General features: G+C 42.5%; 1 protein-coding gene across 4 annotated transcripts in view; it reads left to right on the top strand.

Moving 5' to 3' along the window:
- The window catches only part of ACSL1 (acyl-CoA synthetase long chain family member 1), a 58,717-nt gene that overhangs the window by 3,195 nt on the left and 41,477 nt on the right, over positions 1 to 14,045 (top strand). For all 4 annotated transcript variants that reach the window (XM_014594842.3, XM_019481334.2, XM_014594841.3 and 1 more), the window contains one exon: positions 9,411 to 9,637. In XM_014594842.3, coding sequence (XP_014450328.1) covers positions 9,443 to 9,637 — 195 coding nt within the window. In that variant the 5' untranslated portion in view covers positions 9,411 to 9,442. The remainder of the gene's footprint in view (positions 1 to 9,410; positions 9,638 to 14,045) is intronic.

Below are 14,045 nucleotides of genomic sequence, written 5' to 3' on the forward strand. Positions count from 1 at the left end.
TACTCACTGCAGCATAGTTTTTGGGAGGAAGTAAAACATTGCATATCAGCATTGGGGCAAAGGAATGCTGGGTTTCTACTATATAGGAAAGAAGCTGGCCAACCTGCTTCTTGTCTCGCAATACTAGAATTACTAGACTTGTGGCACCACTCTGAAAATGCCAGCTCTTGGCTTTCAGTCTTCTGAAGAAGAAAAAAATAGAGCAGTTATGCAAAAACATCAGAACCACCACAGCAGGACAGAATTTTTTTAATATTATGCATTGTGTGTGGGTGTTTACACAGCACTTAAGGGTCTTGCAGCACCATGATTAAGAATCACTGGTGTTAGGCTTATGGATAGAGGTCAGACCACTTGATGGTGAGGAAGAGTGGTCCCATAATGCTTGACTTCTTTCTAGAGACTGCAGTGTAAACGTGAAAACAAGGCATCTTGTTATAATTTAACTTTGACTTGACTGAATCAGTTTACTCTTGCATTAGACTGGAGGTGATAAGTTGTGCAAGAATGTGCCGCTCGTGAACAGTCTCAAATGATCAGTTGGGCAGTATTGTTGCTTGATGCACTCTTTCCTGAAGCTACTGAAATTGGTAAAATACCACAGTCTAACTAGACTACTGGTGTGTGCCACCAAGCAAGCCCTGCTGTGTAGGACTACATTGTGCATCTGCTTTTAGTTGAATGGGAAAAAGTTTAGCTACAGGATCTGAGAATAAACTTGGAAATCGGCACCTCCAATTGGAATAATAGATTCTGACACCAAAAGGGCTGTTCATAAGTTGTTTCCTATTAATCATTGTCCTGGTGGGACTGTTCAGTGGCTTGGCATAATCAAACGTATGTCAGGATGAGACATGCTTCTGAACAAAAACAAATTGGTGATTTATAGTAAGAAGCATTTAAGTGACCTTTATTTTTAGTGTGGTGCTTGCTGTCGGTTCCATCCCGCAGCTTAATATGCACAAAAGGCTCTTGGGCATAATTGACACGGGTCACTCTTCTAGAACTTGAGTGACCTTTTCATAATATTTATGGGCATTATGTTGATGTTAAATATAAAGGTGCCATCCTGTAACTTCAGGAGAAGCTGCTACATAACTATAAAAGTGGAAGGAGATCCAAGGACTTTGCTGTTTTGTTAGATGTAATGCTGAGGAAAGTCTAACTGTTCATGAGTTGTCATGTCATGATCAACTTAACTTTCTCAGATTGACATTTGCTCTATTACAAGCATGAGCAAATCCTACATTAAATTGAAAAAGCCATATGAGATCAATGGACCTGATGCCTGAGCAGAGTAGAGCAGCCCTGTGCTGCAGTACTGTGAAGCCTATGTCCACATAGCACACGAACATTTTGTGCTGTGTTGGCTTCTAGGCTACCTGCCCTCCTTACTACTGGTTCAGCAGGTGGCTCAGTTCCTCTTTCCTTTAGCTCAGGGCTGTTCAACTTCTGAGTGACTGTAGGCTGAACTGGGCCAGTGCCCTGCATGCCATGCCACCTGGATGTTCTCCTACCCCACGCCCATACTATGCCTCTGCCATGCCCTGTGGGGTCCCCATGTCTCTTCTCTCTTCCCTTCGCCCCTCCTCCAAGCTGCTTAACTGAGGGAGGGGGAGCCCAGGGAGTCCAGCAGCACCAGGAGAGTAGTGGGGGAGCAACACTTGGACCTGGGGGTGCTTCAGGCTAACCCCTTGGGCTGTATATGACCATGGGCTGCCAGATGAACAGCTCTGCTCTAGCTGTTTTGGGACTCTTAAGGCCCTTGCTTGTCACTGCACTTGACTAGTCTTTCACAACCCTGTGGAGTAGGAGAGGGAATTTTGAGGGGATACGGATATGGGAGGAGAAACGCTTTCATAAGTGATTGGTTAATTGTAGATGCTAGATTATTTTAGATTTTAAACGCTACCTGGGGGTGTCTGTAGCACCCTCTCTCATGTTCTGCTCTTCCATTAGGCTTCAGCATAATTCTGCACTTGCAATATCTATCACCAGCCTGAGGCAGAATGAGGAGAGTCTTTGTCCCAGGGCAAGCTGTGTGTTTTTTGTCCTGGAACAGAAGAGTTCCAAAATGCGTGTACGTGCATCACCCTTCCAATCGGGGTTTAGTGAGTCGCTGAATGCACCATCACTTTTCTGCCATTGATCCAACGGTGCAATCCCAGGATATCAGTTCAGACACTTTGCAGTGTTTTGGAACTAACTGTTAGCACTTCTTGTCTTATGAACCTTATTAGGTTTTGTCTTGGCACAATGGAATTGGATGTCTGAACAATTGCATTTTATCCTGCGATAAAATGGCTTATTCCAGGATAAATGCAGTATTTTTGTAGCCTGCGACCTTGAGCAATCAAGAGATGTCTTGGGAATTGTGTAGTGCAAATTGCAGCAGTTCAAGTAAAGAAACATAGGCCAATACCCTTAAGATGATTTTGGCCACCCCCTGTAGTACAGAAGGTAGGAAACTTTAACTTTGTAAATCCCACTCAATCTCTTGGAAGCAGTTTAGGGGGAGGCCACTAATGGAAGTAGAGCAATGCAGCTAATTCCAGCCCCACCCTGACTATTTTAACCCATGAAGCGCATCTTTCGATATGATCAACCTCTGTGCTTAGTTCCTTGCTCATCTAAATACAGAGACGAAGAGAAGTAATTGGTTCTTTTCTTTGTTGCAAGAAGAAAAAAAGCTGACTGCTGCTCTCCTGTTTTCTTTCATTACACTCGAACGATGTCTGGTTATTGATAGACAATAGGAGATCTTGCAGCCCTTTGTAAATAGACCATTGTACTACTGTGAGTAGGAGGAGCAAAGAATGAAAGCATCTTGCCAACTTGGATTGCTGCTTCAAGACACAGGCTGTACTGTAGTCTTGGATGCTGCAGTATTTTCTTGTGCGTGTCTGAAGGGAGCTTTCTTTATCTGCCTAGTTAACCTTTTTTACAATTTAATATGAGGTTGGAGGGACACTTTCACAAATAGAAAAGCAAATTTTGTCTGCCCAACCAGTATTGAAAATTTATGCTGTTTGCCTAAAGTTACTAGATTTTAAACAGTGACTTGTATCTTCTAAGTAGCTCTTGTGGCAGGGTTTTGGCAGAAGGGTTAGAGTAACATGAGAGAAGTAGCTCGTGTGAACCAAGGGACTGTTAGCAATATCCTGGTATTCACTGCCTAGGGTAAAGGTTCGGAGGTCTTGGATCAATTTCTACTCCAAACCCATCTCCGTCTTCTTAAGAGCTTGAAGGACACAAATGTTTGTTACTTAGGATCTTTTTGTTGTGCCTTGCATTCTCCAGATAAGGGTTTTGCTACTTGTGTCATGTCTTCATGCTCTGCAACTTTGTAGTGTCAAGGTAATAGTACTCTTAGCAAGCTAATATGAAGTAGGCCACCTATCTTTGTCTCACCACAACTTCACATTTTCAACACTGACAGAAGCTCGGCTTTGTCTTCAGATGAACACTTCTGTTGCTTGCCAGCCTTTGATCAGCAAACTTGTTATTTAGTGGGTAGGCTAGGCAAGGGGAAAATCTTGAACTGAAAGTGGAGACGGTGCTGGTGCTACAGCTAGAGTTGGGGTAGAGGGTCTGCCCACAAAACAACTATAGAAAGTTTTTAGTGGTGATAGGGCAGGGGTGGGCAATTATTTTGGGCGGAGGGCCGTTTTGCCGAGTTTCGGCAAGCTGTTGAGGACCGCATTTCCCTCTGGTGCAGGAACAGTCCCAGGCCAGAAGCTTCTACTAAGCAAGGGTTTCTGGTTTGGGGGTGGGGGCTGGGGAGGCCTTGCTGCTGGGTCCTGCCACCAGCTTCCCTTAGGTCCTACTGCCCCTGGCTCCTCTCATCTTTGACAGGCAGCCAGGAGCAAATAAATATTAATATTCTCAATGTTTTTAGGGGCCCTGTGGGTTGGGTAGAATGGCCTGGCGGGCCGGATCTGGCCCCAGGACCCAGGTCTAGATGCTCTCCACCCCAGGGTGTTGAGGGAGCTAGCAGGGGTTATTGCTGGGCCCTTGGCTCAGCTTTACGAGCACTCATGGTGCTCGGGCCAAGTGCCAGATGATTGGAAGATAGCCAATGTGGTCCCCATCTTTAAGAAAGAGAGGAGGGAGGACCGGGGCAACTATAGGCCCGTCAGTCTTGCCTCAGTCCTGGGGAAACTCTTTGTGAAGATCATCAAGGAGCACATCTGTGATGGGCTGGCATCGGGGATGATGCTCAGGGGCAACCAGCATGGTTTCATTAGGGGCAGGTCATGTCGGACCAACCTGATTGCCTTTTACAATCAGGTCACAAAAGCATTGGATGCAGGTGTTGCCGTGGATGTAGTCTTTCTGGACTTCAGCAAGGCCTTTTGATGCTCTCCCACCCTAACCTCATTTAAAAAAACTAGGCGACTGTGGCATTGATGCCTACACAGTCAGATGGATTGCTAATTGGCTGAAGGGTCGTACTCGGAGGGTGGTGGTGGACGGGTCATATTCGACCTGGAGGAAAGTGGGCAGCGGAGTCCCCCAGGGCTCGGTCCTTGGGCCTGCACTGTTCAATTTCTTTATCAGCAATTTGGACGACGGGGTGAAAAGCAACCTGTTCAAATTTGCTGATGATACCAAAATTTGGGGTGAGGTGGGCACACTAGTAGGGAGGGGAAAGGCTGCAGAAAGACCTGGATAGGTTGCAGGGGGGGCTAACAACAGGATGCGTTTCAATACAGACAAGTGCAGGATGCTGCACTTGGGCAGTAGTAACCAGCAGCACACTTATAAGATGGGAAACTCCCTTCTTGAGAGCACGGAGGCTGAAAGGAATCTTGGAGTCATCATTGACTCCAAGATGAACATGGGCCGACAATGCGAGGTCACGGTTGGCAGGGCTAACCGGACCCTATCGTGCATCCACAGGTGCATCTCAAGTAGGACCAAGGAGGTGATCCTTCGCTTCTACGCGACACTGGTCAGGCTGCAGCTAGAGTACTGTGTCCAGTTCTGAGCACCCCACTTCAAGAGGGATGTGGACAACATTGGGAGGGTCCAGAGGAGGGCCACCCGCATGATCTGGGGACAGCAGGGCAGACCCTACAATGAGAGGCTACGGGACCTGAACCTGTTCAGCCTTCACAAGGGAAGGCTAAGGGGGGACCTTGTGACTGTTTACTGGGCTGAGCCAAACATTTCGCTATCTCCTAAGGTTACTTTATGATTTGCTAACCAGGCATCCTGGTATCAAAGTCGCCTAAGCCCCAGCTTGGCAAGTGTTCTGAGCTTACCTAATGAAAATACCATGTAGTTTAGCACTGCCATTCTCTCTTAAAGGTGGCAGGATTGTCAGCTTCTGCATCACATGAAGTATTAGAATACCTCTTTAAAAGTAGAGGATCTGGCTTCTAGGCTTCTCTTGGCTTGAGCAGTTCAAAGGTGCAACTTTTTCTGTTGGAGGAGAGGGCTGTAACTAGCAGGCTAGGCTACACTGGACTAGATCAGGGGAAACTCAAGTCCTGTTCAACCTGGGGGGAATACTGTACCTGGCCCAGTCCAGCCTAGTTGTTAGGGAGCTCCCCTATATTTGATAAAGCTGTTCTTACTATGCTTTTGGCACTGTCTCTCATCCAACCACCTGCCCATCCACTTTTAAGAATGAAGGAAACATAGAGGTTTCTTATACCTGGATGTAAATGGCAGTTGGGAAGTATGGTTGGAATTGCTTGGAGGGTTTGCTTGCGCAGGGGTTTAGGTAGGAAGGTGGTAGTTGGATGTGTGGTGAGGGGGACTTTGAGTTCTCAGATTTTTGTTTTTGTTTTTTGCCTTGAGCAGTGTTTAGGGAATATAAGCTATAGGTTATCTGTGGGTTATTTGTCTGTTGTAAGCTGCTCTGAGCCTTTTGGATGGGGTGGGATATAAATCTCAAAAATATGACTTAAGGTGTTAATTTTTAACTGTAGCTGTGCTGGTCCAGGTCAGGAAATAGAGGTGAAGGGTTTTTCTGTGATTTGTTTTGTTTTTTATCTAACAAACTGTAGTTGGGGGGAGAGGGTTCAACAAGCTTTTGGGCACAAACTTTATTTTGTTTGTGCCTGAAAAATTGTTGAACCTCCCCTCTGCACCCCCCCACTCCACTAGCAGTTTGTCTAGTAGAAGAGAGAACAGTAAAAACCCTTGCCTCTTTGTTGGTTTGAACTATAACTTTTCTTGCTATACTCCCAGTCTTGTTTTCTCTACAGTTTGCAAGCCTATGTAAAATCACTGTTATAGACTCAGTTGTAGCTAACCAAATACAGTAATCTTGCAAAGGAACAGTCTGTGAACATTACGCTATCTTAGGTGTTCGTTCCTTAATTGCAAAATGCACAATAAACTCTTGAAATAATATCATTAGATGAATTATGAGACCTGAAGCAGCCTGTAAGCAACATTTCCCTAATGTAGTGCCTAAACGGGACTCTTCAACGTTACTTCCTAAGAGCAGTACCTTCAGAAATAGTGAGCATCCAAGATTATAATTCTTGGAGTAAACTTCTCTTTCTACCAGAAAGAGAAGGGTTAGAAAGTTGGTAAGGAATCTTGAGGGTGAGACCATGGATGGTCATTCATTGGTGGTGGCTTTCTATTTATTTATTTGCTTGCTTGCTTGCTTGCTTATTTAAACAACGTCCTGTCCCCCTGGTTGAGTGAGTGAGGATTGACAAATGACTCCTCCTGATCTTGGGCTGGGGGATGACTGGCTGGGCAGCAGCTCTGCAGAGACAGACTAGGGATTACAGTGGCCAGTATGCTGAGTATGAGCCAACAGTGTGTCCTTCTTTCAAAGAAGGCTAATGGCATACTGGGCTGTGTTGGTAGGACTGTTGCCATTAGGTCAGGGGAGGCGATTATTTCTCTCTATACAGCACTGGGGAGGCCACATCTGGAATACTATGTCCAGTTTTGGGTCCCCTGCTACAGGAAGGATGTGGACAAACTGGAGAGAATCCAACAGAGGGCAACAAAAATGGCGAGGGGGCTGGGGGACATGACTTCTGAGGAGAGGCCGAGGGACCTGGGCTTACTTGGTCTGGAGAAAAGAATATTGAGGTGGGATTTAATAGCAGCCTTCAGGTACCTGGAGGGTGTTTCCAAACAGGATGGAACTAGACTGTTCTCAGTGATGGCAGATGACAGAACAAGGAGCAATGGTCTCAAGTTACAGCAAGAGATGTTTAGGTTGAATATGAAGAAACACTTTCCCTAGGAAGGTAGTAAAGCACTGAAACAGGATACCCAGAGGTTGTGGACTCTCCATACTTTGGGGGTTTTTAAGACCTGGCTAGACAAAGCCTTGTCTGGGATGGTTCTGCTTTGAGCAAGGACTTGGACTAGATGACCTCCTGAAGTCCCTTCAAAACCTAATTTTCTATGATTTCCTACGATCTATAAATGCACCCACTTTAAGACATGCAAAATAATATTCTTTTATCACAGGAATCTTGGGTATAAAAACCTAATTACTTTGTGCTTCTTAAATTATGGACTGTTTAACTTGCATATGTAAAAGGGGTAGGGTAAAAAGGTCTGTGCACTAGTAGCATAAAATCCCTAATGAACTTTTTAAAATTGCCAGCAGCTTTTTTCTTGTTTTGCTGTATCACAACAGAGGTGAGGGTGCTATCCTAAATAAGTAGTATACAAACACAAATGTAATATAATCCTGTGGCCTAAAAACAATCCAAAGGTAGGGAGGAAAGGCCTGCAACTGAAGTGCATGCAGAATGTATACCTTGCCAAAGGCCACACGGTCCTTCCAGTACTTGGAATTCAACTTGGTTTTGATCCAGGTACTATAGTTGCAAAGCCACCTGTCTGCTTCCTCTGTGCCCTTTTGAAATATTTCAATGGTGTTTTTGCGATCTAATTCTTACCCAGATGCTAGCTTTGACACTTTGGGAGCCGTACAACTCTTGAAGTCTCCCTTGTCCCTAGGATCAAGCCTCCGGAATGTTCCTAGTCAGCAGCAGTGTGAATCTAAAAGTGCAGCTTTCTAGTCTACAAAACTGGAGCTTTCAAGTTTTTTCAGTGTGCATATGGGGGCTGTGGGGTGGACATGAGCATGCTCATGTCCTCAAGTATTGGAGCTTTTATTGCATAACGCACCTGGCTTCAACATTCTTTCTCATCTTCTATAACTTTATACTAGGCAAAATGTAAAGCACATGCTTTACAACAAAATCAAAACGGTCTACCATCAACTTGTGGAAACAACTCTTCATGATGTAAATCTACTGCATTTTTCTTAAAAGCCTATTGTCAATCTTGTGGTAGGAGGCAAGAGCTGGTGACAGGCATTTATGAATGTCACTGTCAGTTGTGAGTTTGAAACAGACATTGTTGCCTATTGCCCTTTTGTGCAGTGGGGTGACTTATATACTCTCCTTCCATTGGCCTGCCCTCCCAGCCCAAGAGCAGTGCAGATTTTTGTCTGCTAATTACCTTTAGCCTAGTGGGCAGGAGCTGTAGGACTCAGCATGTGACTAATGTCCTGAGAGACCTTGGCTATAGAGGGGGCACCAGCTGAGCTGACAGCAACACTTTTTTTTTTTTTTTTTTTTTTCTCTCACCCGCCCCCCCCCCCCCCCGTTCTGTTCTTGCTGTAATATGTTCACGTCAGTCAGCTTTTTGCAGGCACAGGTGGAGAGTTTGCCCTCAAGTGCTCTTTCTTCTGTATATAAGTGACAGACCAAATATGCTCCTTATCCATGTTTATGTTGCCATGTACCTCTACACTAAAGTGAAAAATTAAAGAGGTTTTACCCTGCTCTATGAACTGGAATAAACTGTGGTGTCATGCTGGGGCATGGAGATGCATTTAACAGCTATCAGTACTGGTAATTCAGACACTGATTCACTACACTGAGCTTCCTACGCACTATTGGAAAAAAGCTTATCTTGCTGGACCTGTAAAGTGGAAAATGTTGCAGTGGCGACAGTCATAGAACAGAGGTATTCTAACACACCACTGCCAATGGCATAATATCTAAGCAAAGAGGTGAATACTTTGCTAATTTCCCTCAGGTTTCAATTCCTAATGTTGAAACTATCTTGTGACAGTCATGCCAAAACTTCTATAGGGTCAAAGGCAGAACTTCTTTTCTGTGAGAGGTAGAGAATTTGGTTTTCTTCCCGTCCCCCCCAGCTCTTTAGAAGCACTTGTTAGATGTTCTAAAACTTAAAGAAGTTAATCATGTGTCTTGTCACCAGAAACTGTCTTTGGAGAATTGCTTATCTCCAGTTATTTAGGAGAATAATCACCTTTTTATCTTTATCTGGACACTTGAAGGACCCAGTGTGTATTCCTGTCTTGGGGATGGTGGGGAAAGGAAGGAGCAAATGGAAAGGGAATTCAGTGCATTAGTGTAAGTGACCTTTTCTTGTGCCAACAGAGTCCAACCTGAGGAATAACAATCAAATCACCATGCAGGCACACGAATTGTTTAGACATCTACGAATGCCAGAACTTGGTGATGTCAGACAGTATGTGCGCACTCTTCCAACAAATACGCTCATGGGATTTGGTGCTTTTGCAGCTCTCACAACTTATTGGTATGCCACAAGACCCAAAGCTTTGAAACCACCATGTGATCTAGCAATGCAGTCTGTGGAAATAGAGGTAAGTGTGACTTGTATCTGGGTGTGTTACATTTCCAAGTTTGGGAGGCATATAGGATCTCTGATTTTAATATTGAGAAGCTTGCTGTTTTCCTGCATGTCAGGTGAAGGAAGAAAAAGCTTCTATAAAGCTGTACATGCAAATAGGGTCCCCCGTGTTTCTTTTCTCTCCTGCCCCCAAGTCTCTGGAACATTTTTCCACCCATCAATTAATGTAATTTCAAGAACTTTTAATTAACAGTGGGGATATAACTTGGATTGAGGGCCAGGCTTTTGGTTTGATTAGTGCAAAACTGTCCAGGTCTGAACAGACAAACTATTGCTCCTAGTCAGTTATAGTAGCTTTCCCTATTTTTTGTGATATTCCTATATGGATATAGACTCAAACACCTATTCTGATGCTTAGAACTTGGACTTCATTTTTGAAGTGAACCACTTATTATGGCAACTTGATCCTTTTTAAATGTCAGGAATACAATGTGTAATTTGGGGTTCTTGGTAAAACTTACGTTGGCCTCAGTTCTAAAACAAGTCGCTAGCACATCTAACTCTAGAGTTTCTCAATTGGATGAGGAAGCTACTTAACTTTATCCTCTGCATGTGATTTATTGGGTGGTAGTGTGTGATTTATTGGGTGGTAGTACAGGGATCCTCATGAAGTGTTTGTATTTTTAGTGATGTCCAGATCACTTTACTACTTCAGTAGTATAAAACAAGAATACCAGGAACTCTCAATTTTTTTTATTTTTTATTTATAGGGTAGCTGCCAGGGCTATGAAAAATTTAAGGCATCTTTTGGGGAAAGGCTGGTGAAGTATTATATTGGAAGCAGTTTCTTTTCCTTTTGCATTTCTCCTTCACTGAGAGTTGAATCCTAGCCTTTGCAAAGAGAAAGCAGTTCATGATGGGGAGGCTTTGGGCCACCTCCAGTAGCTAAGAAGCAATTGCTGTCCAGTTACAATGCACTAAATACCAAGTATTCCATTCTAATAATAGTCTATATGGGTAGATCCATAACTACAAACTAATGGGATAAAGCTGATAAAAATGCATTTTTGGAAAAAGTAGATCATTACAAGATGCAGTGTTAACAAGCAATCGGCCCTTGACAGGTATCTTGTCTAGAACGTGTATGCATATTAAAATGGGTGACTGCCTTTTTCATTGTAAAGGAGCAACACGGGCAACTTCCAGGAGGAAAGATAGGTATTGGTTAAGCTAGTAACACATTTCTTAGAGGCAAACTATTTTGTGGCAGGTATTATCTGTTACGCTAATAGTAAAGACTGCATTTTATTTATAATCACAGTTTAGCAGCTTGCAAACTAACTTTGTAAAGATGTCTTGATGATAGCACTCTGTCTGTTATGACAGCAGCCACTAAAATAAGCTTGGAATCTAACACCATGGTGTGGAGTATTGCCTTGTAGCAAGATTTGTCTGGAAACTGAAAACCCAAGGCTTCAAAGTCTGTAGGACTAAGTGAATGCCTGAATTGAAGATGGTGTTAAACATTCTGACCTACTGTGGTCTTTGAGCTCTTTGTAACAGCAGATTTACTCTATTTGGTTTTTATTTTTCTGTAGTTAAAAACAAAAAGTTGGCACTTGGGCTCAAGGCACCTAGATGGAGAGAGGGAAGTAGGGGAAAGGTGAGAAGCATTGGCCTAGACAAACTGGTAAAACTGCTGCTTGAGAGAGTTCTGGATCTTGACTTGTTCCTGTTCCTTTGGCCTAAAAGCACCCACTTTGGTGGTACTTTGGTATTTTAATAAAGCAAATCTTTAAATGTTTTAATTAACATTTGGCCAGCTTGTCTTTGTTGGCAAACTGTTTGTCAGGCAAACTTAATTGGCTTATTTCAACTGATTCTAAAGCTGGCATATGATATCATAATACTATAACACTTTTAACTCTTTAGTAAGTTGGCATTCATAGCAAACTAATCACAAAAAAATTTAAGATTGCAATATTTGGACATTTGCTTTCTCTTTGTTGGAATGGCTAATAATGAAACATTAATTTTATATACAAATAACTGGTAGTGTATTGTTATGCTTGGTTTAAGAAAATTTGTTTTTACCAGAGTTTAAAGTCTAATTGAGTACATAACTGTTGTTCAGGATTATAGTAGAAGCAACTTCTTGGTTTGTAGCACTTCATTCTTGGTTCTCCAGCAAATAGGGACTACATCTTTTTGCAGTAAAGCCATAGCATACTTGGGATTTAAAGCCTTTTTAAAACTAACATTTTCATAGTGATAATAGTGCTTATTAACAGCACTCTGAATCTTTGCTGGGAAGAAGTTTTTTAGATTAGCAGTCCTTTCCAGACTGAACTACTCAGTTACATGCAGATTAAGTTGCTTAACATTTTATATAGCTAGTTTGAAAAACTTTTAGGCTATAACATGTCTTTGTACTCTGCCAGTGTTTCCGTCTTAACCGAAAATGGTTATAATCATTGTTTTGTATGTCTCTTCCTTCCCCCCCACCCCCCACCTCATAAAGTCTTCATTTTAAAGAAGAAAATACAGGAGCAAAAGAATTTCTTTTACTTCAGCCATATTGATGTGAAGTTGAGTGGCATCTTGCACTGTGCCTTATTCCCTATACCCAGATACTGAGACCACTTGGTTTTAGTTCAGTACTATAGTTTCATTTTAAACTCGGGGTATCAGTCAGTGCTTTATGGCTTCACGTGTAGGATGTCTACTTGGGCTGTAAGGCTTCCACTGAATGTTCTTGCACTTGGCCTTTCTGAATTACTACAACAGGAAAAATTAAAAGTCATGTAAGACTTTTCTTTTTTTGCCACCTTTGATATTTTTCTAGCAGTTAGTTTAATCTAAGAAATTGCTGCTTTTAATATGAGATAAAATAGTCCCTGCCCTAAATAAACTCTGACAACAAACTTGAGTCAAGCAAGCTAAACTTGGCTTGCATAGTGGCTAAAATTAAATCTGTTGAATTTTCAGAGGATCTGTTCCTTTCTTTTCTCTATTTCAGTTCACATCCAGTTTAACTTCCATAATGAAAAAAATCTGCAGTACCTGAACAGAAACTGCATAACTGTCTTCAGAATTAGTAAAGAGTTTCTTGATCTCTTAAGAACATGACTTTTAGCATAACTCTATGCTAGATATATATTTAAAAATTAATTGAATACATGGTATAAAAAGCATAAATAGCTCTTCTGCAGATGAATTGACAGAGTTCTCATTCTGGCCTTCACCTGAAGAAAAGCACTGCTAGATGGGATGCTGTGCCAAAGACCATTCCATATGTAATCGGATAATAAGATCTTGTCTAAGGCTAGCGCTTATTCCTCTGTACTCTGAAATGAAACTGAACCCAGTAACATAATCACTTGGTTATTGCAGTAAAAATGAGCGAACTAATCCAGGCCAGCTTTGCTCTGGTTCTAGTCACGGTAAATGCCTTGTTTCCATGTCCCCGTCCCCCTCCCCCTGGGGAAACAACTTCCTGAGGGAAATTGACACCTTGGAATCACTGGCCAGCTGTGAAACTGTAGCGTGTGAAATTCGGCTGTAACCTACTGCTTGTAGGAAGAAATGATGATGAACAATAGAGGTAGTTCTTGAAATTTCAGTATTGGATTCCACTCTCCCCTCCTCCCTCCCCACACTATTAAATAATAATTTGAGGAATTCACTACTTGATGGTCCAAGGTGCACATTTTGCTAAGTGCATAAATCTGTTTCACAAAGAAAATGCAGTCAGTTTGCTTATCCAGTTGGTTGGCCTACATCCTTGTTTGGTACACCTTGACACTAAAGTGTTTCTTGTAAACTTAAGCCTTTGCAAGCTGCCTTGAGACTACTGGATTGACATGCTGAATCTAGTTTGGCAGTGGACAAACTAGAATATAAAATGGAGTGGCATAGTGACAAGCAAGAAGTATAATCTAGAAATACTGGTATCCTGAATAGACAGTAGTCTGTTAATTCAGTTCCACTGTTAGGTTGACACAGTAGCTTTGACTAGGTGTGAACCTCCATAAAGCTACCTCCCTCTTGTTCCTTCCACAAACTGCAGTCCTATATTTGAAGTTGGCAGCTGATAATGAGACATTTGAAATGGAATACAGTTCTATAGTATACCTCTTTCTCTAGTAGCATGCTTATAACTCCCACAGGATAAGCATAGGATTAAACAAATGCAGGTATGTTCTGGAGCTTGCCCTATGAAATAATGTGTAGAGGTGAAAAGTCACTAACTTGGTTAAAAGTTAGGGGTGTGTGAAATGAGCCATATTCTATCTGGATTTGGTGTGAATCGGGGACAGTGATTTGATATTGTTTTGTTTTTTTTTTTGGATCACTGTCCCTGATTTTCTTTTAGCCGAAACCAAATCTGAAGATTCAGTGCATACCTTGAGGTACCAGGC

Source organism: Alligator mississippiensis, chromosome 2 (assembly GCF_030867095.1).
Source record: "Alligator mississippiensis isolate rAllMis1 chromosome 2, rAllMis1, whole genome shotgun sequence".
NCBI lineage: Eukaryota > Metazoa > Chordata > Crocodylia > Alligatoridae > Alligator > Alligator mississippiensis.